The 24,955-nt window shown below is 44.5% G+C and overlaps 1 protein-coding gene across 2 annotated transcripts in view; it reads right to left on the minus strand.

Annotated features, from left to right (window-relative positions):
* Positions 1-5,505: 5,505 nt before the first annotated feature.
* The window catches only part of MLLT4 (myeloid/lymphoid or mixed-lineage leukemia (trithorax homolog, Drosophila); translocated to, 4), a 92,566-nt gene continuing 73,116 nt past the window's right edge, over positions 5,506-24,955 (minus strand). Inside the window, exons 25-31 of one of the 2 annotated variants that reach the window (XM_010148059.1) lie at positions 24,769-24,860; positions 24,145-24,333; positions 20,418-21,440; positions 14,551-14,685; positions 11,759-11,855; positions 7,370-7,454; positions 5,506-6,272 (exon numbers count right to left, since the gene is read on the minus strand). In XM_010148059.1, the coding sequence (XP_010146361.1) occupies positions 6,128-6,272; positions 7,370-7,454; positions 11,759-11,855; positions 14,551-14,685; positions 20,418-21,440; positions 24,145-24,333; positions 24,769-24,860 (1,766 nt within the window). In that variant the 3' untranslated portion in view covers positions 5,506-6,127. Of the gene's footprint in view, positions 6,273-7,369; positions 7,455-11,563; positions 11,856-14,550; positions 14,686-20,417; positions 21,441-24,144; positions 24,334-24,768; positions 24,861-24,955 lie in introns of both variants that reach the window. The other variant, XM_010148058.1, reaches the window with a different exon arrangement.

Below are 24,955 nucleotides of genomic sequence, written 5' to 3' on the forward strand. Positions count from 1 at the left end.
GCGTCAGTTCCTGGGGCCAGGGGCGCGGGCCCGTGTCCGGGTCCAGCCGGGCGGAGGGCAGAGCCCAGCGCTCCTGTGCTGGCTACAGGATTGGCCCCGAGCAGCTGGTCTGAGGCTGAAAAGGCCACAAAGAAGATTAAGGGATAGGAATGTCTTATCCAGAGTGTGCTGGGGGTCGTCCAGCATGGAGGAAAGAAGGCTGGGGGGGATCTGATCAAGGTGTACAAAGGCGGCAGAACCAGACTTCGCTCTCTGGTGCCCAGTGACAGGAGCAGAGGCAACAGACGCAAACTGAGACACGTGGAACTGCCCTTAACACCCCAAAAAAGATTGAATACTTTTCTTTTTTAGAGTGAGGGTAGTGAAACACGGGCATGGGTTGCCCAGAGCAGCTGTGAAGTCTCCGTCCTTTGGGAATACTCAAAACCCACCTAAATGCAGCCCTGGATAACCGGCTGTACCTGAGCTCGCTTTGACCCTGGGCTGGACGATGTGCAGAGGTCCCTTCCAGCCTCAGCTGTTCAGTAACCCTGCGAACAAAGCCAGTGTCGAGGGCTGGTCTTCTTAGGGAGAGGGACAAAGCCTGCAGGTCCAGCTGGTGTGGGAGTCCTAAGAGGCTGCCCAAGACAGGAGCTATGTCTGGGGAGGTCTCATAGTAAGGCTTCTGAGGCCAGTATGTGACATATGTTAGTAACACTGCTCGGTGCTCCGCTGTATTGCACTGAAAAAATAGCATTATCTTGCAAGCAGGCTGCTACATGTGAAAGTATGTCAGACAGAAACATGTCAGCTTATTGGAAGTGGGAAATAACACTGGTTTTAACTGGAAATAACACTGCAGTACAGTTTGAGGGTATTTTTGAGAAACTGAAGCCAACATCATAATTACAGAGGAATCCAGTTCTGCAAAACAGCAGTCTCAAGTTACTGTCTGCTGAACGTGGTGAACATCCTGTCATACAGGCAGCAGAAAATCCAAAGGCATACAGCACTGACTGTCTGTCTGGCACAAGAGGGACAGCAATCCTTTACAGAGGAACCCAGATGCAGCCAGTCTTTCACAGACCAAATCAAACATCTCTGTGCAGCTCTACCCACTGTTTTCTGTGATACTGCAACTTCCTCCCATCAATTCTAGCCTCAGTTAAAAAAAAACCAAACCCAAACTCACTGGAAGCCCCTCATCAGTTTGTCCTTGCAACTAGTTCTGCATTGGTGGAAAACCAAAAACCGACAAACGGATTTAGGCTAAAAAAAGGGAGTTCCAAAGTACTGCAGGTACTGAGGATGGCAAGAGATGTTGGCACTAAGGCAGGCAGACGGGATTTTATCAGCTATTTGGGGGAGAATATTTTAGTAGGCTGTGGGGGTGCGACTGAATTGTTAACACCGAGCCATGGTCTCTGTATGTGATGCTTATCCTGCAGCAGCAATCAAGTCAGAACTGTTATTTTCCAACGTAACTCATCTTCCTCTCAGAATGACCATCTCTGAAGCTTAGTGGTTGTTCTCCCCCCTACTATGGGCTTCACACCCACTGTGAATGGGATTAAGGATCTGGTTTCTGTGGGCTGTAACAGAGAAAATGGTTTACTATCGCTCTGACTTTGAACCGCTGACCAAAACCAGATTATCCCTGGACTGCTGTTATGTAATAATTTCTCTATGCACACCTGAAAGTTGGATAGTACTGAATGCTCCGTCCCATCTGCCAATCAAGCAATCAATCACAGTACGATCTGTGACTCACCGTAACAGCAGCAGTTCTTCTTTGGGAACCTCCTTCTGTTTCCAAGGCTCAGGGGAATTTGCTTGATGGGCAGTGATCAAAACAGTCTGTCAGTGTGATCTGGGCAAGAGACAAACATAAAATCTAGCTACCTTCTGGCAATGCAGCAGGGCTACATTCCATTCCAGCACACCTTTCTACACCGATTCTCTGCTTTGAAGAATCTCAGGTTCTCTCCCCAAACTTCTGCCAGCTTGATCGCATCTTCCCCTTGCAAATGCAGAGCTTTCCCTTATTACAGATCCTGCTGGAGAGCCAGAGGGACAGAAGTTCATCATTAAATTGCCCGAAACTACACTTTATTAATTTTTAGCACTGGTGAAATACCGTGGTGAGTTACAAACCTTAAGATGTTTCTAAGCAAGCATTGTCTTGAACACTGCTGCTGCATTTCACGTTAACCCCAGGAGTGGAACCGATGAGGTCCCAGCTCCAGCATTCTGATACGAGCTGTCCATTACAGCATCCCCAAGTGCTGTTACTAGAAACGAAACGGGTAGATAAGCACTGGGGAAAAGCACCGAGAAGGTGGCTGTCCCTCTTGTGCCACACACGGAGAGATCCACCACGGTACGCCTCCGGATTGCCTACCGCTGCACAAGAGCGCCGTCGCCACACTCCATGGACAGTAGTTTGTGACCGAGCACTGCGCGTGGCCCATCACTTACACCTCCTCCAACGCTGCTCCGCGAAGCTGTATTTCATTCCGCATTTCTTGCAAGGTGTTTGCTTCGGTAACTGAAGGTCAGTTCTGAACACCCACCCGTTACCAGGAATACACAGAGGTCCTCCGAGCAGGTGCATTGCAATTCCATCTCCTCAAGTTTTCCTCCACTACGGCTGGGGAGAACGTCAGCCCGCGCTCCAAAGTTTTAATCCGCAAGGCTTCGGCTTCTGCACCACACAGCCACCAGCTGACTGTCCAAGACAAGCAGTATCATTTCACAGAACAAGAGGAAGAGCCAAATGGTTTCCCACTCTTACTATCAAACTACTACATGTTTTAAGACTATTCTTGGTGGAGCTCGTTTTTTACCATCGCTATTTTTTGTTAGGATTTTTCACGTTATCTAATTGAAATTAGGAGGTAAGGAAGGGTCTTGTGTATTCTGTGCCTTGTGTACTCTTTGCTTGACCCAGGAACAGCAATCTGTGCGATCAAGTGTATAGTTTTTGTTTTCAGTGAACGGGACATACGCTGTGGACTTTGTCAATTCCCTAATTTCCCTGCCTTTTCCACAATTGCCAGCAAGACAGTAGAACCAACAGTACATGCAAGCAGTTGAAAAGTGGTGTAGGTGAATGATAGGAGCAGAAGGGAGAAATCAAGAGGTTTAAAACAATTAGTCTTTGCTGGGACACCTGGCTGCATATGCAAATGTAATTTCACACCGTCAGGGTCACCGTCAGTTAGAATACGCAGAGCTGTGCGACGGAGGATGATGTACTTACTACACAGCCCTTTCTGTGGTTCACTTCTTCCCCGCCTTTATACACGCCTAACGGAGGATGATGTACTACACAGCCCTTTCTATGGTTCGCTTCTTCCCCGCCTTTATACACGCCTCATGCTAAAAGCCAGAAAGTCATCACTAGGGAGTTCAAGAATTCCAGACCGCAGACCTCACAACTCAAGAGATTAAGGTACTGACCTGGGAAGCGAAGGAGGTGGCTCTCAATCCCGGCTCCGGTCAACGTTCAGCTACTGCAGAAGCGCCTACAGCGCTTCACCCAGGCCTGCTTCCCTCCCCAAGCAGAACTCCCATCAGGAGTCGGGTCAGCTAACTGTACCAATCCAGCAATAGCAGAGGAGCACCACCTCTCCCAAACTCATTTCTCTAACTCAGCCTTCATTCAGAACTACACATGGAATTTGAGTCCGCCACAGCCATCACCACAAGGACTCTGGTTGTAACACTGTTTACTCTTCCCAAAGAGGCCGCACTCCAGGCTCCTCGTCGCGGCTGGAAGTACAGCTTTGCGCTCGAGGAGGATGCGAACGCAGTACGACTAGCCCGCAGAATGGACACCACTGATATTTACTACTGGTTGCTGGAAAGAAGAAGAAAACACTTCTTTCAAGCCACCGCTACGGATATTGAACAACTTTAGGCCAAGAAATTCTCCCCTGTGAGCAGTGAGAATCATCCTCCTTCGTTGATTCTCCACATAACACTGGGGTTTTCATTTATTCATTAAGAGATGCACCGACTTTGCTTGCAAATAAAATGGCAGGTAAGGCAAAATGCATTAACAAGAGCCCCTTCGGTTTACGACAGCGTTGCTATGAATGCAGGACTGAGCAACAGACAGCACAAAAAACATTTAATGCAAAGTTAAATACAATACAAACTTTATTAAAAATAGGTTGCAAGTGAAATACAGTAGAAATGGGAAACTACAGCAGTTTTGATGTTTCTCATAATAATGCACAGACAAATATGAAAAGCACTTTTACACATATTCACACTTGACCCGAATGCCCAATAGCGGCCAAATCCACTCGACTGAAGGTTATGGGTGTATTTTTTGCTAAGCCTTTTTCAGATTCTAGCAGCAACAGTAATCCAGCCACAGCATAAGGGTTTTCTTCCTCAAGAAAAATTTGTCACTGTAAGGCTGCTAGTGTTCTCAAGATAAATTGGGAGAGGCTTGCTTTTCCTGATTAACAGACAGAGCAAGCATGCAGATCCTTCATTAACACTTTGAACCAGTTTAATCTTCTACTTCATATTTAACAGGTGAAACGGTAAAAGCACACTTTCAAATAAGAAACCTGAAATACGTAAAAAATATTTACACTCCAATTTTCATTAACTTGCATTTATTTATCATACAACTCTTATTAAAAGTGATTTCTTTCCTAAGGCAGTGAAAGTCTACCCCTTTGTATTTGGAAGTGTGCACAATTCCCTAAATATATATTTATAAGAGAACAATATGATACAGGAAAACAAAAATCATCTAAAGCCAGTAAAGGGCTTTGTCAAATAGAAAATTTGTTTGGAATCACAATATATATTGTCTTAACGTCACACAATGAGAAAAACTCAGATGAGGTCCTTATTCCCAATGTCATCAGCCACATACGCATAGCTGAAGAAATAGTGGGAGGAAGAAGATTAACAGTTTAAAATTAAATAAGGCTATTACAGTGTGAAAAAAATAGCTTGAACTGCCCAGAGGAACTTGGGTACAACAGTAGCAGGGCGCCAGCGAAGCCAGTGAGGCCCAAGGAAGAGCTCGCTAGCGCTGCTTCCTCAGCGTGAGCAGACGGCCCGCTGCCAGCGCGCCAAGCCCGCTACCGACCTGACCGACGTTCCCACTCCCAGCCAGCAGCGCTGCACGTCACGCTTCACACGGACATGCCAGGTCGCCTCTCCATACGAAGAGAAAGATACTGCTGAACTGGTGACAGCAGACTGATCAGCAGTGCTCCTTGCCTAAGACCTCCTACCTCGCTCAGAAAACAAACGCTTCTGCTCACCTCGGGACTGGAATCGTTACTCCTCGCCTTTAATGCTTCAGGAACATTTTGGTCCTAACGGATGAAGGGCCACCAGTGTAGCCCACCACCTACTGCTGATGTAATTTTTAGTAAGACCACTACCCAAGGGTTTGCTCTGCAGTGTTTTCAGAGCGTGAAGCACTTGCAGCGGGGATGCATCAACACACAGACTTCTGTAACTACAGATGAATGCTTACGCAACCATTTCAGACCCAACAGATACGCAGGACTAGAAACGTTTTTATTTCAAGGTTCTCCCTACAGAGCGTGTGTTATTCCAGCACTAAGTGAGGGCCAGATCCGCACTGATCATTGTACGAACACCACGTCGTAGGTCAGACTTGAGTATAAAGTCTTATTTAAGGTGGCCCAGCTATTGGCTTCTCATCGAACAACCTAAAATCCTAGTTTCTAGTGCACAGTTTAGTTTAGGCAGTTCAGGCTATTCTCACTCTCTCTGCTCAGCAGCTAAAACAAAAGTGTGTCTGTAAAACACCAGGAAACAGAACTTATCTTGGACAAGTGCTACTTGGTCTGGTGCACAAGAACTTAACCCCCAAAACAGAAAGAAAACAAAAGTAACCTTCACGTAATTCATATCTTTAAAATTTTACAGTGCTTTCATTGTATAAACCACAAGCTCCTGGCAAAGTAATCAGTTTTCTTGCTATTGCAACATCTCTAAGTCTTAATTAACAGTCTTAGATAGAGAGGAATCAAAGTCACTCCTTTCAGAAAACATTCATTTTCTGTTCATTAGTAGCGTGCGCCCCCCATCTCAATCCCTCAATTTAGAGGTCTTCAGTTACATCCGGTAAGGTGCTTCAATCTTACTTTGTGTTCAACTCGTTTTCCAGTTCCATCAATTTCCTAGAAGCTTTTACTTTATTGGATACATCCTGACCCTGTGAAAAGAGTCGCTGGCGTTCCCGGAACGTCAAGTTTTCTGGTGCTCCAGGTAAATCCGTATCTTGACTGGAAACAGGGGGGAAAAGAAAAAAAGGCGCCTTTGTTATAATCCTTACACACAATACCCACCAATACAGCAACTCCTACTGACATGTACTGACCGGTAGCCTTTTTGACTACGGCAGAAGAGTCTCCATCTAGTGCTCTGCAAGGCTTTGTCCCCCACACTCAGACACACGAATGGCTGAGGAGCCACCTCCGGCACGTTAACATGAACGAAACTGCTTGCCCGTGTTCAAAGCAAAGTGCAGGTGTAAAGGAGGCTCTCTCTACACGAGCACAGCACTGCTGTTCCCACTAAACCAGCGAGCCTTGCCATGGGGCATGCGCCTAGGAAGAAGCCCCAGAATACAAAGCTCGGTAAAGAGAGCTGCCAGTAGCGGGGTCTGCGTGCGCGGCTGCAACACCTCTGTGTCTCGTTCCACACTGGCAAGGCTTTCCAAGCGCAATTGTTGCTTAAGCTCTTGCACCACCTCTTCTCCTTGTAGCAAACCAGTGTTTGTGTTACGTGCCCAACCACCACAGTGAAGACCTTGAACCATTCTCAGTTGCAGCCGTAACAACGCTTTACATACGTGATTAACTCTCACACACTGAAGCTTCAGTACAAACAATTTCTTGATCAAAAGAGGTTTCCAAGAGGTCTCTGCTCAGCACACTCCACTGAAACAGGACCTACATTTTAAAATGCAGGAACCGGGCTAACAGCTTCTACCGTACCCCAGCCCAGTCACATCTTCCGTACGCTGCACAGCAAGGCTTGCCGCTGCCTCGTAAGGCACAGCCCGTGTTATTTATGCTTATTGCAAACCTGGTGAGAATCCCACTTGGGAAGTACTGTTCACTCTTTTAGGTGCATTTATAAATCTGACGTTGTTCGCTTACAGTGAGTTTACTCAGCTGTAGCACTGAAATCTGCAGCTGTGAAGCATTACTTCAGATCACCCAGACTCGTGGAGGACTCGTTTGCGTTTTACAGTAACGCGAGATACCGCAGAGCTAACTGCAGAACTCCTGAACAGCCCACAGAGATATCGCAACAACGGCAAACACTGCAGAAGTCACCCAAGTGTATAAAAGTTAATGGACCTGCTGCATGTCACCTTTTAGATCTTTTGTCTCTTGGATCCCGATAAACTTCATGGGCCCCAACAGCTGCTCCCGTAGATCCAGTGTATGAATTTATTCCTTATGCAAAAGAAAAGGTAAGTTGAAGGATTGCAGTTACAACACAAAAGTTTCATACTGTGTTTCCTCGAAAAGGTGCAGTGCTTCTCACAAGAAATAATCTCAAACGAGAATCAGAAATAAATTTAGAGGGTCAGCTGACCTGTAGAATATTTAAAACCAGTACTACTAAATTCCAAGCCCCCGAAAAACAGCTGTAATTTTTTTTATTCCTAATTTTATGTCGGAACATGTCTTGCTTAGATTATCCAGCAAGCACATATCAAATCACGGTCTTTATCGTATCAAAGCTTACTGTAAGACAGACATTAGGAGCTGTTGAGGGAGACTGACAGAAGGAGCTTCGTTATCCTGTAACAAGCTCCACAGGAAATAAGTTAGCTGCAGCTGCTCTCTCTGTGAGGCCAAAAGTAAGCTAAGCTCAGTTTATAACACCTTTGCAATTCAGCAGTCAGAATGTTTGTCTCTTGTTTAGTCTGATTAAATAAACTCTATCAGTCAGAAAATGCCCCCCAACTTAAATTTCAAGCAAGTATCTTGCAGCACTGCACCTTTAGTTCAGGTTGATACAACACACAGGTTTTACACGTTATATTAATTCTTTCTAAAGGCCACAAGACAAAACCTCTTCCTTCCAATCAAACAGTGTAATGATTCAATCTATATTTAAGACCATATTCTCTTAGTAACCGCCAGGGAAAGATGTCAGCCCAACACTCAGATTTGTCTCCAGGCAGTTCTCGTCTCAATATTGTACGTGTTATGTCTTGTGAACCTTGCTCGGTACAGAAGGAAATGTTTGCCTCTTCCACTGGTGTATGGAACTTCTGAAATATCCAAGAAAAGACACCGGAGCCTAGGACACACCAGTCGATTCAGCTAGCGTGTCGGAGGCTACATCTTTTTTCCCCACCAGAAATCCGTGGCAGTGCAAATCGCAGTAGGTAGGGCCAGGCATGTAAAGGTTTATACAGGCGCCAACTTCCCTACTTTGGAAAGTCCGGATCCACATGCTGTGGTTCACACTTCCACCTGCTTTAGGACAGTCGTTTTGATTTGGGTCTGGGCTTTTTTCTTGGTTGGTCGACAGACCCAATGGTCTTAAGAGCCCCCAGTGGAAGAAGGCACGAGAGCAAAATTTGCAGAAGCGTGGTTTTACTGGAGTTAACATTCAGAACAGAAAAGAGCTGTAGAGGACAGTAATGTAAGAAAGAGTCAGCGAGATGGGAGATGGTAAACTGCACAGTGAATTCTGCATTTTGTGCAAACGGCTTTGTACGTTACGCAGGCAGTCTTCACAGCAGCTTGAGCAATCAGGTGAAGTTAACCTGTTCTCACGGCTATTTTAAAAATTATGAAATAAGAGTATTCAGAATTAGTTGTATGGTTTATGAATTAGGTTATTAAAGGCGAAGCATCATACTACGATATTCCTTAATGGTTACCAAAACCCTAACCAAATCTTTGTGGGTTGTCCTTCTGATTGTTTTCCAGGAGACACAAATGCGCGCACACAAAAGTATCACTGAACGTTTCACTTTCCTGAGATTCCTTTTTCCATTAAAATTAACAGAAAGCAGGATTGGGAAATGCAATCACATATCAAATGGCATTCTGGACGGTAGATGATGGGAGGCAGGAAGAGTGGTGGCGAGAGCTAGTGACTGGTGGTTCTAGAGTTACTAATTCATTACAGGTACAGCCTTGAAAGTGCCAAATAAGGAAGGAAGCGAGGGCCTTTGGAAGCCCGTGTGTCCTGATGGAATGCACATTTTACACTCTATTAAGTCAGTTTTCTAGAATTTCTAGAAAAAGAAAATCCTTTGAAAGAACAAAAATTCAGCACAGACACAGAGTTTGAGAGTTTCATGTCAAAAGCCTGCTGTTTCAGAGTATTCCTAACAGCAAGCAGACAACACAGCTGGTCACAGTGCTTAAAGAGAATCTTTTCTAAATATTTCCTGTCTTTCTTTAACCTTAACTCATTCATTCTGTGTGATACAAGGTGCTCAAAAGCTAGAGTCCTTCTGATATGAACCCGTGATTTGGGATCACTGTTGTGGTCAGTGACAGACAGGCTTGCAGGACCCGTAGGGACTACTGCATCACGAGATCTCACAGGCAACAACAGAGTGGATAAACAGGTGTTTTTTTCCCTTTAAACCAGTATCAGTGTGGATACTTCTTATGCAACCGGGGTGCTATACTGACCCCAAACAGCCAAGCTGCTAAGCATCGACTGCATCAGTTGGACAGGCATTGTAACTGAGCTAAACTACCGTCCCTTCAGCGATACTAAAACCACACAATGCTGGGCAAAGCTTCTCTCCGGCACTGGAAGCAGCCCGACTGCCGCAGAAGCTAATTTGCCCTGCAAAGGAAAGGATGCCTTGCTGGAAAGTGGTGACTTGAGCCTTAACTGAAAAGGGTGCAGACAGGCAGCTCAGAGTATCATCTACCTGTACGGCCTCACACGTATCCTAAGTCAGATCCAAACACTACTGCAGCTGGTTGGAAGTGCTTTGGACAGATGGAACCTGTTTTGAGGCTCATGTGCTCCCCGTGAGAGGGCACACCACACCCCCGAAAAAAGAAAGTAGGTGATTTTCGTAATCTGTTAGGTGGCCAGAAAGGTGATCAGGAATACACGTTATAGGCTTTCATACCTGTCACCGAGACTTGACTCCAGTAAACAAGTTAGCAGCCATTCAGCTAGAAGCCAGCCTGAACGCTTTCCCCTGCTGCCTCAGGGGACTGGCTACCCCCCCAGCGCATTTTAGAAGAGAGATTTGATCGGCTGGAGTTTGTTGTCGGGCACTTGCTGACTTCCAGCACAAGCAAACAGAATGAACTAGCGGAATGTCACAGCCACCATTCCCTTCAGAAGATCACAGAAGGAAAAAAGCGTAGGGGAAGCACTGGCAGATGCTGCTATTGAAAGACAAAACCTTTTATTAATAAACAGCAAACTTTTGTGAGTGAGATCTAGACAGAACGTAGTTTAAAAAAATTTAGCATGGAACTTTGGACTGAATTAGCTTTGAACCCATGAGCGTAGCTAAACTAGTCCTCTGCAGAGGAAATAAGGTGCTGAAATTACTAGCAGCTAGAGCTCTGCTTCAAACGTAACTCAGTGACAGCTGCCCACTTCGAAGTTACAAAAGAAACAAGATGAGGAGACAAAGAAATACAGGGGTGCAGAAAGGGAGGGAGGGATGAAGGTAAAAAGCACTAAGATGAAATTTAGATTTTTGTCTCGCTTTGCAAGGAAACGGCACCGTACAAATCACAGGTAGAGGAATGGTGCCTCGTACATGAAACTAACTGCATGTCCTGTATGTCTCTTGGTGGTTGTGTATTTAAGAACCACGTCTACCAAGGTCATTCTTAAAGCCATTTGCACACACTATTAGAAGAGAGAGAACCCTGGTACCAATAATGAAAGCAGAAGACAGGCTCTGTCCATGAACCCCTTGGAAAAAGATTCCTGTGTTCAAGAAAGGTGCACTTCCAGATGCTCTCAGTAACCAGTGGTCAGTCATACAAAAACAAATCACTGAAAGATACAGGATGAAAGCCAAAACCAACAGTACTTCGAATTGGTTGAGTAACGGTTAAAATCATTTCTGATTCAGTGTGTGAAAGACAGAATTTTTGCTTTTGAGGAGTTTGGGTAAGGAACAAGGGAATTGGAGAGATCGAAACAATTAAAAACCAGAGGATTCATATTAATATCAGGATTTAAGTTAGATCACCATAGTGAAAATAGTGATTAAGTGTGTGTGTGGGGAAGGTGAAATCACAAAGTAAGCGCTTCAATCTACAGCACCAGAGTTGAAAACATGAGGACAGTTCTGTAGAGACGATTATGTCATGGTGTCTACCTTTAGAGCTGCTGGCATGGATGAAACTCGGTTTGTTTGGTGGGGGCGGGGGCTGGCTTTTTTTGGCAGTAGTACTGTTGGCATTGACTGGAGATGACTGGAATGAGTTGGAAAGAAAGAGGCCATCTGAAACGGGGCGAGGCTGGCGGGAGGGCTGCTGTGGCTTAAGGGTGGCAGGAGGAAAGTCACCATAAGATTTTCTTGTGCTGGAGTACTTATCCTGACCTGCTAGATTGGAATCCTCCTCCTCCTCATCATCATCATTGTATGCAACAAACTTGGCAGTATAAATCGTGTCAGGGGAGAGGACCTGTGTTTTGAGGTAAGAGGTGTTTCGCTGAGGTGGGGGAGGAGGAGCGTTAGATGAAGGGGTTGGGGATGGGAGTTCATATTCCCGTGGAAGTGGAGGTCTGTACAGACCAGGCTCGTCAGGTTCCAGCAATCTTCGTTCTGCTTCATCGTGCTGCCTGCGCCTTTCGGCCTCTAAGCGACTGTAATACTCCTCTTCCTGTCGCCTCTGTAAGCCCAGAGGAAAGAGAAACACAGTGGTCAGAAAGACAGACGTTTCAATCTGAGAGAGATTTCAGTTCTCCATCACCAAGCCACAAAGGTCTTGTGTTGCTCTCCTTTTCAGGCACTAAGCAGGGCATCTCCACAGACTCACACGCTATTTACAACTATGGAAAAATAGGCAGTCGTCCTGTAACGCAGCACAGCTGTTGTTTCCGGATGCACCACTACCTCTGGTAACTCAGACGACTGCCTGTGCGAACCAAGGGCGATTCCAGCATTTATTACTCAAAACGTAACTGAACTTAACATGGCGTAGATTTACCAAAGCTGTAAAGAATCTGTTGGAGAGGGAAATAACTGAAGTTAACTACCATCTTCAAGAAGGAACCTTGTAATTTGGCTGCAGGCTTATACAATGTAAGTTAATCAACAGGGCCTTGGAATAGATGGCTCCTAACAAAGCTTCTAGTATAAATACCAGGAAAACTACTTTCTCATAGAAATCAAATGACAAAGAACTTTTCTAAAACAGACATCAAATAACTGTCTGTTAACAACATTTCTAAAAAAAATTAAAAACCCCTGTGCTAATGACATTTCTATGAGACTACTGATTTTAAAAGGATGGGAAATATCTTCTATGTATTTTTCCAGTGTAAAAAAAATTTACTGTTTTAACCTAAACAGCATTTAATTCTACCCAGCTCTTGTCTAAGCCACACTGTAAATTAACACAAGGGTCTATTCAGTAGTTTGTCCGATAATGAGTTAAAATGTATACTTGGAAACGGTGTCACAGAAATCTTTTGTCTAAGCATAGTATAACTTCTGCTGGGCATACACGACATTCCGAACAACCATCCTTCAAAAATTCCACCTTATCTGCTCAACACCATGAGTCAGTGACCCTAAAAAGATAATAAATATGATCTTGCTCATCTAGAGCGGAGACATGAAACTCATCTCCTCGTACTACTCTCTAAAACCACTGCAGTGGTCAGATGGTACCGAGTTCTGAGTTGGTAGATGTACAAATGCCACAGCCAAGATCTCTCGGTGAAAAACTTTGAGTGATCCAAACGTCATTTGGCTGCATCACTGTCAAAAATTAAGAAAGCCTTGGTTGTTTTTTTTTGTTGGTTTGTTTTTTTTTTAAATCTTCCTACAGCATATTGCTAAATGAGAATCACGGAATCTTTTACACTGGAAAAGACCTTTAAGATCCTCAAGTCCAACCAGTAACGAAGCGTTGCTGATACCACCACTAACACATGTTCCTAAGCACCTCATCTGCACGTCTCTTAAATCCCTCCAGGGATGCTGACTCAACCACTTCCCTGGGCAGCCCATTCCAATGCCTGACAGCCCTTTCCGTGAAGAAGGTTTTCCTTATATCTAATCTAAACTTCCCCTGGGGCAACTTGAAGCCATTTCTTCTCATCTTATTGCTAGTTACTTGGAAGAAGAGACCAACACCCACCTCACTACAACCTCCCTTCAGGTAGCTGTAGAGAGCAATAAGGTCTCCCCTGAGCCAACCCTGGGCTAAACAACCCCAGTTCCCCCAGCTGCTCCCCATAAGACTTGTTCTTCAGAGCCTTCACCATCTTTGCTGTCCTCCTCTGGACATGCTCCAGCACCTCAGTGTCTTTCTTAGAGTGAGGGGCCCAGGATTCAAGGTGCAAATACTGTGTCCAGTCTTTCCTCAGTCCAGACACATCATCCTCACTTCTCACCTATCACCTCCCCACAGCTTAGTTTTCTTCTATACATCAACCCATACTGCATATGGGAAACAGTCCAACAAAGCTTGAAACCCATCAAACAAAACAAATTAACAAGTAAATAATTTTAAGGTGGTGGGTTTTTTTAAAAATATATTTCATCAATCTTAGAAGATGAAACTTCTCTTGGCATTAAAAGCTAGCCCTCCTTCTTCATTCTGAAGACAGTGTTACTGACAGGCAAGTCTTCAGTCTGAAGAAGAGTAACTTTCTTTCTCTAGGAAAGAAGAGGGTCTTAAACACGCTAAGAGTCAAATGAGGTGCTTTGTCTTCCAGTTCTGAACAATAAAGCTTCTCATATTCACACATAATTTTCTGAAGGAACCCAGGAGCCTGAATTTTTACGATCGGTTTGACTGCACAGTGAGTTATCTGCTGAAATGATTGACTTCCTTTCCAGAAACCAACTTCTTTTTCTCCCAGACACAAGACGATATGGAATACTCTTCACCACCCCACTGTATTTCATATTCCTCTCTCTATCTGTGTAAAAAAGTTACTGCAGGCGTACTTAAGTGCTCTCTGTGAGACACAGCAGCACCCAACAGCACTAACTCAGCCATTACAATAAAGGCGGCAGGCAAGACAAGTTGGGGGAGCTGAAGGAAACCAGGAGATAATGGATTTCTGCCGTAACACTCAGAAAAGGCTGTGAAGGCAAGCCCTTGCCACTGGTGAAAACCTTCAGCTGCTAAGCCTATGCTACTACTTCTGCAATACCGGTCAACTCTGGGTACCAAAAATGGGATATTTAATTACTTTCTGTTTAATACCGAATAAACCGAAGCCTTGGGCCACGACCATTATCGCTAAGGCTAGTGTGTTCCACCCCTGCTGACCCAACACTGAGCTGTCACTGGCCAGGCTAGAGCAGAGAGGCCTGCAAGAACCCTGCAGCACTTGGAAGACCACAACCTTTTCTTCAGCCTCTCTTCTGGTCCGCTCCTCCTCTTGCTGTCGGCGCTCTTCTTCCTGCCTGGCCCTGTCCTCTGCTTCCCGTTTGCGCATTTCTTCCAACTGTTGCTGCCGTCTGCGTTCTTCATCCTGTAACTAACAGAGACACATCTTTAATTTTCTCAGCACTCACGTGGATAACAGGGGTCAAACAAAAAAAATGTAACCTGCGTATTTGCATCTAAAAATAATTCATTCAGTAGAAAATGCTATACTACGGATAAATTGATGTCATTTCCAGCTCTTAAGAGTTTCCTAAACACCTCCTCCCCCCCCACTCCCCCAAAATAAAGGAGATGCGCAGATCGACATACGTAAAAGCACAAGAGACATTTTTAGCAGTAACCTATGAACCCTTAGCAGAAGACTGAGGTGACTCACATTCCAGACAGCTTCAGCAACCGCAGTCTCATAGGTAAAGTAAAGTGAAATTAAATACTTGGAACCAAGAGTCCACAGCTCCGGCAGCCAATTGGATTTTCATTCTGGATTAGTATTTAAGCACTGGGAAAATCATGACTCATTAGTCAAAGGGTCAATCCGTTTAAAGTAACGGGCTCATTCAGCAAGTCTGCAAACAGTCTCGGGAGATAAATAAAATCTCCCACTGTATCTCCAACAGATGTGTTTTGGAAAAAGCAGGGAGTGAGGCAAAGAAATCTTTGACTACTGAGACGAAACAGCTCACGTGAGCAACTCCCATCCAACAGACGGTACTGTTTCATACATGCTTATGGTAAAGACTGCACAGATCAGAAAGCTGAGCAACAATCCAAACTTGGTATGATTCTCTGAAGTTATCGGTATTTAAGCCCTTGATGGGCAGGAACATTCGCTGGCACCGTAACAGTCACAAGTAGAAATTAACTGGACTTTTGTACCGACTGGTGCATCCTGCTATAAACTGCACGTAACACGGCTACTTCTCTACTCCTGGAGTTGTTTTTACAGTCCAGTTTCATTTACAGAGAAAGGACAAAGCAATAATGACGTAGTAAGAGACATTTAGTTTTAATAGACTTTGTGAGAATGATCTCTATGTGGGTAGTTACGGCAGTTACGGATCCCAGCTCACGGCACGGATGCCTTTTTCCTTAGTAGCAAACATTCCTGTTCAAATGCACTGAAACAAGAAAACTAAATTGAAGAGGAAGTATTATTTTCTTGTGAGCTCAACTGAAAAAAGACAGGCAAACAGGGCAGGGTGCCCACCCGGGAACTGCTGTCAACACCTGAACCATAACAACTGCAAAGACAACCGTGTCCCAGTCAGAGGCTATTCCAAACAGAGGTCCTAGTAAAAAGGCCAAAAACTATACACGCGGCACGAGTGGGAGCAGAGCAACATTTCGTTTCTTAGGACGAGAAACTAGTTCCTGCTTTGGAGCGGTCCCAGTCCGAGGCAGGAGCAGTGGGATGGTGAGGCAGGCCAGAGAGCTTGAAGGCATTGGCGTTTGTCTGCGTCCAACCCAACTCCCCAGTTCTCGGGACGCCGAGGAAAGCTAGCTTGGCGTCCCGTTTCTAGTGAGAGGGCTGTCAGAGTCCCAGGTTGAATATTTGGATTCAGTACTTCTCTATCCCAATTTGTTTTTCTCTAGTTTAAAAGCCATGGTTTTGTGTGGTTTACGGTACTTCCAGGGCTTGGCCAAAGCAGCGCATTTGCACTGTAACAACTGCAGCAACAACTGATCCGTACGGCCAGAGTGATGGAGAAGAGCATTCTCCCAGCCGTGATGGAGTGAAGCAGCTAAGCACAAAGCACTAATTCCTTCCCCCTGCTTTGTCCCGGCTCTACCGAAGTGCCAACAGTTTGCTCCCGTCCCCCGGTCACCACCATATGCTTACGGTGCTATTCCTACCTACGAGAGGGCAAGGCAGGTCACCTTTCTGCTGAGCTATTGCTCCTCGCAGTGGGTCAGCCCATCAGCTCCTTATCAGAAACGTTAACGAATCCACAGGACTGGCAGGCACCCAGAAGTCTCAGATTCCAGACAAAATTTGCTTCTCCGAGAACTCCATAGAATGCTTTAAAAGCAGTTCCCAGAAGAACCTTAAATTTATACCTACTTGTTCATGACAACTAAAGCTGGGTCAGACCTCTTAGTGGCCCAGGGAATTTAAAAAGACAAACACTAGCCTCGTTGACAATTCACGCATCAACCCTTCATCCCCCTTCACCAACTTTTCCATCAGCAGAACAGCTATCACCGACGTTCGCTGGACATACAGCACTGAGCACGGAGCATGCTCAAGTGTGCTTTTGCCCCTCTATAAACTATGAAGTAATTTCTTGGGTACATGAAGTGGTATAGGATAGACACAACCATGCCCAGCAAGTCACGTGAACAGTGTGAAAATAATGATATTAGGAAAGAGAGGTATTTTGCTGGTTCAACACCATCTATTGCAGAATTAGCTTGCTTTCTTTTTTATAAAGCTAAGCTTATGAACATCATAATTCCTCAACTGGTTCAGGCTGTGGATCTGTCTCTGACCACGGCATGCAGAGCTGCACATGAGCGTGGCCATTTCTTCCAGCGCCCCACCCGCATCCAGCACTGTCCTTAGAGACGTCAGCTGGTACAGCGTAATCCTCTGAGTAGCTGTAACAATCAAACTCAGGCGTGATGTCTCTGAGTTTGTCTAATCCAGTCTTAAAGCTGATGATACTGTCTGCCTCTGCAATCTCCTGTCACAGAAACATCCAGAAGTTTACAGCCTGTGTGGCACAGTAATTTATCTATCCAGCTGCAGCTCCGGGGGGGGGGGGGGGGGGGATGACACACACGACCCAGGCTTAAGCAAAAAAATACAGGAATAGGAATAAGAAAAAATACTGATAGGTACTAAGCCTGACAAATCCCTGACTCCTGGCTTGTCCATTAATTCAGAAAGATGACACGCTTCACCCATTTCCCTGCTCCCAACTGCTTAACGCCGGTGCACCACACCGACACAAAACGGAACGCCTCAGGCAGACTTACTGAGCTACCCGAGTAAAAATCATTTTACAAGATGACTTTTCAAAACAAAACCAACAACAACAAAAAAAAAAGGCAAGCAGTGCCGCATATCCAAATTTACATTTTTAACAGTCACGTTTACAGTTTTACCCAGCAGCCCAAATTAATTGTACTACAAGGACTTGCAAGCATTACCCTTCTTTCACACTGGTATACTAACAATATAGCAATAGACTTGGAAGGGGATCTATTTCTTATCGAGAAGACTACAGAACTCTTTTTTCCATGTACCCATCTTCCAGCGAGAGCAATAAAACACAGAATTAGTTGGAGTCACAGCAATTACTGCCACAATTTGAAAGCCTGTCATGTTTTAGATGCAAGAGCATGGTATTAAGCAACTGAAAATGTAATTATATGGTAACGTAGTAACTGCGTGTTTATGTGACCTACTTGGAAATATTAGTTCAGAAGCAATTTCTGAGTTTACAATCCATTTTGACTTTAATGAGAAAATTGTAACACCTGTAAACAACAGAGTTTCAGCACGTGCTGCATTACTGGGCTCTCAGGACAATTTCCCTTCAGACTGGAAAGGAATGGTGTGGCTCGAGCTCTTCTGCTCACCCGGCAGGGGTGGGGAAGGGAGGAAATCTTACCTCACAGCTCGTTCATTTCAAAGTGCTTAGAATAAGATGTTACACACACAGCCACACACACCATCAAATACACAGTTCTATATTAGACCACTGCTACAACAAACAAATCAAGCCTGCAAGCAGAACACAACATCTGAAAGGAAGGAAACACAGGGAAAGGAGTCACCACATCTGGAAACATTCAAGTGCATGCTTACAGTTAACTTACTGCTTACTGTATCACAATGATTTTTGAACACCCGAAGATGCCCAATCATCATCCAAAGCACACAGGGTGGTTATTAATAACATCAGGAATTGAAATGGGAAAGAGATATTGAAGAGAAAGAAACAAACATACCAAATCTAGAACAGAGATTGCTGGCACAGCAGTCTGCTGCAGGTAGTAAGAAAGGGAAAAAAAAGAAAGATGCACAGTGAAAATAAAGATAGGTTAGACGTGTGCTATTTCAAAAGCATTTTCTTTTATTTGTTAAGTCAGCTGCTTTAGAACGAGGAACTGAATTGACATAATCCTGAAATACAGAAATGAGAACAATGAAATAATCTGAAGTTTTTACCAGCGCCTGTTTGACTTACTCAAACCCTCAGTACTTCTCCAGAACTGCTACTTATTGCAACTCCAGCGGTATAGACAGCAAAATGTAACCAGAATGCAAACATCACTGCAGTTCAAGACAACTGCTGGGCTTTTTTTTTTTTTAGTTTCAGAATGTTCCAAAATGCTGGAAGAACTTTATGCACGAACTATTTTAAACCCAGCTCTTGCGGAGAAGGACTGATACAACGTTATGCAATACGACTGGCTTTCTATTAATGACACGTGGCCTTTTTAGCCTTGCTACAGTAAAATTAAAGACACTATTTGTTAAAATGGCAGTTTTACATGCATTTTTTTTTATGCCCATCGGTAACTGCCTGTGTGCTACAAATTACACGTTAGCAACTCTGGGCTTTAATGCAACCTGTTTGCCAAAGACACATTTAGCTTTTCCTCTCTCCAGTTTCCAAGGTTGAGGTATCTTTTGTTTTCCACAGTAATAAAGTTAGCCACGAGAAAAAAGGAAAGCAATGCTGACCCCAGCAAATATGGGAAGAGTTAAGTTTAGAAAAGTCAAGCTGCCAAGACAATCCTGAACTCAAACACTACTCCAGCGGACAGCTATTTCTGAATGTCAAAATAAGCATGAGCAAACACTTCTCAAGAATAAAAAACTTCTTATCACAGAATTAAGTCAACTTTTTGAGATAAACAAACAGAAGACAGGGAACGTATTACAGTGCTAGTTTTCAAGCCTGTCAAAGCACAGCTATGGGTATGTAACTTCGGTATCCATGCTACTGTTCGGAAAAGAAAAACAGATTCTCCTATAGAAATTGTTTCCCAGTAATGCCAGGTTTAACAGATTTTGAGAGACAACAGCCACCAAGAGAGACCATCCCATGTGGCTGCGTGAGCAGATGCGTTATGAGCTGTCACAGTATGGAAGCTAAGGTAAAGCAAACCTTGTCAGCTACTGACTAAACTGGACGCCGTGCAAATTCCAGGTACGTGGAGCTGGAGCCCTGGACAGGGTGTATCCAAAAAAATCACATGGCTCAGCCTAATGCTTCATGCCCCCAGCACTGTCAGGGTCACCACTGTGGTGGTGGGAAAGGTAGAGGCAGCAGCTGCCTTATGCCCCAGCCCCTACTCGGAGAAGTTCAGCTCGCTTTTTCCTGGAAACAGCATGCATTCCGTGCCTGTGCTCAGGTCCTGAACTAGAAACAAGAATGCTCAGAGGTAAATATACTGGGGGAGGGACAAGGGAAATCACACTATTTTTTGTTCCCGAATCTCCTAGAGACTTTCATTCTTTCAAATGTTTTTGCTGACTTTCCTGTAAGCAAACTGCTGCCACATTTAACCTTCTAATCCTACCCCAGCTACATGGTAAAATCCCTTTATCCAAAATGAGTTTCTTTCCCCACAACCTGAATAATAAATTCAACTGCCAACTTGGACTCTCTGACAGGTAGCTACGATACTCTCGTAACACACCACTTAACTGGTGAGGCCACTCTAAGTTAGCCGTTTCAAAACTCACGGTATTTCAGAAAGCCTCATCCTCCTTTACCCTGTAAGAAGGTCAAAATACTTGGACAAAGCCAGAGAACCCACCAAGATACACATTTACAATACTTCTGTGTAGGAATCCCCTTTTACCCTTGCTCTTCTTTCTGCTTCCAGTCGCTGCATGATGAGCATAGTATCCACATCATCATCCTCCTCTTCATCATCATCTTCGTCCTTTTGCTTTGATTCCTGAAGCCGCTTTTGGAACTGCCACTCAAGCATGAGCTTGCGCAGGCGGTCGTTTTCTTCCGCTGTGCGATCGGGCTTGTTCTGAAGTTCCTGAATCTCTTTACTCAGCATGTCCACAATGTGCATCTGCTGCTGCTTCTCCAGTTTCTCCTTCGCATCCCGTTTCCAGGGATCGGGAGAGAGGCTATCGCTAGAGGACAGTTCTTCCTTGCTGATAGTAATGTACTGCAGATCTCTCCGCTCAATAGTCCGAGGTTGCTGCTGGGGCTGCAGCTCTCGAATGACCGTTTCTTGAGACCTCTGCAATGTCGAAGGCTTTTCCGACTTCACTTGTTGAAGGGAAACAGGGGGAACCACAGGCTGTGCAGGAATTAGCGGCTGAGAACGCATTTGGCCCAGTTTTCTCTCCTGTTCACGACGTTTCCTCTCTCGTTCTTCTTCTAAGCGTGCCTTTTCCTTCTCATACCACCTCTGATGCTCTTCCCTTTTTTTACGCTCAGCAGCGGCTACCTGGGAAGATGCTTGTGCTCCTATCTGGTTTGGAGGAGGAGGGGGAGGCAGAGGCAAATCCATTTGGAGTTCATCAAATTCAGCTGCATAATGCACTGGAGGCGGTGGCGGTGGAGGGGGAAGATCTGTTCTGATGGGCTGGGAAATGGCCACTGGAGTTGGCTGGCTAGTAGCTGGAGTTTTCCAACGGCCAGGTCCACTTTTAGCTAAACAAGAGCCAGGCGAGACCGGTTTAGACGAATGGTTCAGGTGTTCTTGGCTAGATGTGCTAGAATCCACGGACGAATTAATCCACTGATCGCTGTCCGACTTCCGATCGATGTACTCCACATCCTTCCGTATAACAACTTCCAAACGATTCCTTTCTGGCTGGAAAACTTTATCTCGTAATTCTTCCTGGGAACGAGCCACACGCTGGAAAAAATTAAACAAGGCATGTATTTCATAGTCCATCTATATTAAAACATGTTTGAAAATGGCTCACAAACCACATTCTTAACACTGAAGGTAATTACTTTAGTGAATTTCAGCATTTCCATGCCCGGTAAGTCTCCCAAAACCATCAGTAAAGTATTCTTCTCAGTCCTTTTAACTCCTTCAAATCACGGAGGACTTTGCAACCCCTGAAATGCCTGGAAAGCTGGGCTGGGAGGAAGGATCAGCACAAAATGGAGCTTGAGCTGAAAGCCTCCCCCGCTCGCGCAATTCCTCAGGACTATCCCTGGCACCCCCTCCCCCCTGATCGAGCGCGAGAGTCCTGGCAGCTCGGAACAGCAGCTCCGGCATTCCAGCTCTGCCAGTCAGCCTTCAGCTGGCCCGACTACACATTCTTCCTGTTGGGAAGGCAAACAGTAAGGCTGCTGAAGAAGAGACAGGGGAGCTGATTCCCACCCTCCCCCATTTACAGGCAAGACGGCCCGCGGGAAGCTCTCCCTATGACAGAACCATTCCCGGGTACCGAGTCTGGGCACTCAGGTCTAAAGCACCTGCTCTTGGGGCCAGGGTGGACTAGTCTGTGCTTCTGCCACTCTTCTAGTGCATCCAACACCAATTCTTTTTCCATACGAGCTCAGGGTCGCCCTGCACTGTACAGCCTCCTGAACGGGAATCCTGGACCATAAATTAGGCTAATTGAATCTGTTAATGATTTTCTTGAAGCAAATATTCATACTCTGAACGTTAGCTGAACTAAGCGCTGCACACACAACGTACCGATGATCGACAACGGAGAGAAGACTAACAAAGCAAACATCTTTCTTCCCCCCCCATCAATGACCTTAACCATGACCTCTAAAGAATGCCTTCTTTGAGATGAACAAGTGTATTTCTTATGCTCTATTAGTCCAGCAGAGCCGAACACACAGCCATTTGTGCTAGACTTCCTGTAAAGATGCGACTAAACAAACAGTTTGCTGATGCCTTCGGGACAGAAAACGGGCCTTTCACATCCCTCAGTAGCTTATGGCAGCTTTTCTTTTTTTAAAGCCCAGTTCTTGCTGTAAAGATTAAAACAATTTTTTTTTGTTTTAAAAAAGCCTATTTCCCTCTAATTTTCAACTTAGAAGAACTGTTGTAAAATAGGGAAAAAATGCATACTCTTTCGGTGCTTGTAGGGAGCTAAAGGTCCTAGATCTTGGCTGTAAGAAAGTGCTTTTCTGCCACTGCGTTCAGCCTGAAGATCCCAGCTGAAATTCTGTACCTGTCAACAACCTTAACGGATGGGGTTCATCTCTCCAGTTTTAACCACCTTGTCTAAGCTACTCACTTAAGCCTGTCTTAAGCAGGGCAGGGATGCATGTCCGGGCAGCAGTTCCTCCCATTAGGACAAATAGGTAGTAACCCCTCTCTGGAGATACTAGCTCCTAGAGGTCAGCTATGCAGATTCCCAGATTCACAGCACGGCAGGGGTTGGAGATCAGGTGAGATGAAATCATGAAACACGAAGGAGTTCAGCACAGAAACTCAGCAAAATATTTCCATAGCTATTTCCCAGTGTCATTTAACGTGCAACATTCTCCTTCAAAATCACCATCCTACTTTGGGTATAACATCTATTTTCTTAACAGCTGAAACAATTGGGATTTGATCCCTGTAACACTGAAAAAAAAGAAAAAAGGACTAAGCTTTTATTCAATTGACTTTTTACTGAATTCACTGGCAGATACATGTGTAAGCAATCAGTAATCAACCCTTACTTTGCTTCTAGGACCCAATCTCAAGTTACTTTACCTGACACTGCTTTTCCAACAGTAAAACCCTGCTGTAAGGGTCTGCTTTCATCACAAAAGTAAAAAATAGCAAAAAAATGTTTTCTCTTAAGTCTCTGGAGAATTAGAGAAAAAGATAATCCAGTGACTGGATTTAGTAGATCTAGATTTAATTTCCTGCATGGATTTGAGTAAAGACCTCATTTACAACGTGAGGAACAATGTTATTTTCTTAATTTATAAAGGTACAGTGTGAATACATTCATTTCAGGGCCAGAAGCATCCGCACGTTGATAACAGATGCAGCTTGAATTTATTTAGGGTTTGTTTTTTTTTTTTTTAACTGAGAACAAGGTTGTCAGTGAAGACCTTGGACAGGTCTCAAAGTACTGTTTTATTGCATTTTCAATACTTCACTTTGGTACTTAAACAATGCGCCTGGCAGACAGAGGTTTTTCCATGTAAACCTCATTGGAAGAGTGAAAGGTTTTGTTTACTTTTTGAAAAGACACAACACATCTTACAAGACAAACCCTACTACCATCTACACCCCAATACCCCTAACAGGTAGACGATTCAATGATTAAAACATCCTAGATAACAGGTCTGCAGAACTTAATAACAGAAATTCTATAGTGAGAAATAAAATCCCCAAACACAAAACCCACCACACACAAAACCCCTGAAAGAGTAGGATTTCTGAACCTAAGACAAACTTGGCAAAAGTACAGTTGTTCTCCAACTATACAGTTGTATAGTTTGTCCTCAACAGCTCAGAGATAACAGAGTTGGGTCTTCTGCAGAAATGTCTCCAGCAATCTGGGAGAGGAAGGCAAGCAGTTTTTTTCTGGGGTGTTGTTGTGGTGGGTTTTTTTTTTTTAATTATTATACTGAAAGGAATTACTTCTCACCTGCATTGTAGAATTGATCGAATGATTACTTTCTGCCTGGACTTGTGGTTTTTCTTCATAATTTGGCCACTGACTCTGAGCTGGACCCATTCGATCCTGGGACTTCGAAGCTGGGAATGTGAAATACTCTCTAGTGTAGGTCTGTGTTGGGATGGGATAAGCTTCAGGTCGTGGGGGCAGAGTCTGTTCCTGAAAAAGGTAGAAAAAACATAAGATAGAATTTTCTGATCACACAGATCTGTACAGAATGTTATTCTGAACATGCATTTTCCAAATCTTTTCTTTTTGCTCATAAGAGCATTGTTTGTCTGGGCCAGGAGATAAATAGGTTGTCCGGTGTAAAATACAAACTGTGGTTACGACTCATGTTTTTATGGTCTGAAAACAAGTGCGCAATATTGCACAAACCTGAGAAGTCGCAAGGACAACTTCATGACAAAATGTAATCAGTATCGCTCAAAGCCATCCCAATCTTTCATTAGCTGTAATAAGCAAAACCCCCACCCAGTAACTAGCACCAGCATCGTGCCCAGACAGTGAAGACACTGGTTTGACTCAGGCACACTGACACTGCTCAGAGCTAAGGGAAGCTTAACAGCCCGCCTTTCGCTTGCCATTTCTGACCTCTGTACAAAGATTTCCAGTGGAGACTGAGGTTATTTTGGTGGTAGTTCCAGATGCATAAGCATTCTTTCCCCCGGGGCTTGGAGGCTGATCTGTTGGAAAGTTAAAGGAAGCATTTATGTGACTGTTAATAATAATTTACATAACTTAATAAAATAATAGTATTCACAGAGTGACTGTGATTTTT

This window comes from Eurypyga helias, unplaced genomic scaffold, assembly GCF_000690775.1.
Source record: "Eurypyga helias isolate BGI_N326 unplaced genomic scaffold, ASM69077v1 scaffold6083, whole genome shotgun sequence".
NCBI lineage: Eukaryota > Metazoa > Chordata > Aves > Eurypygiformes > Eurypygidae > Eurypyga > Eurypyga helias.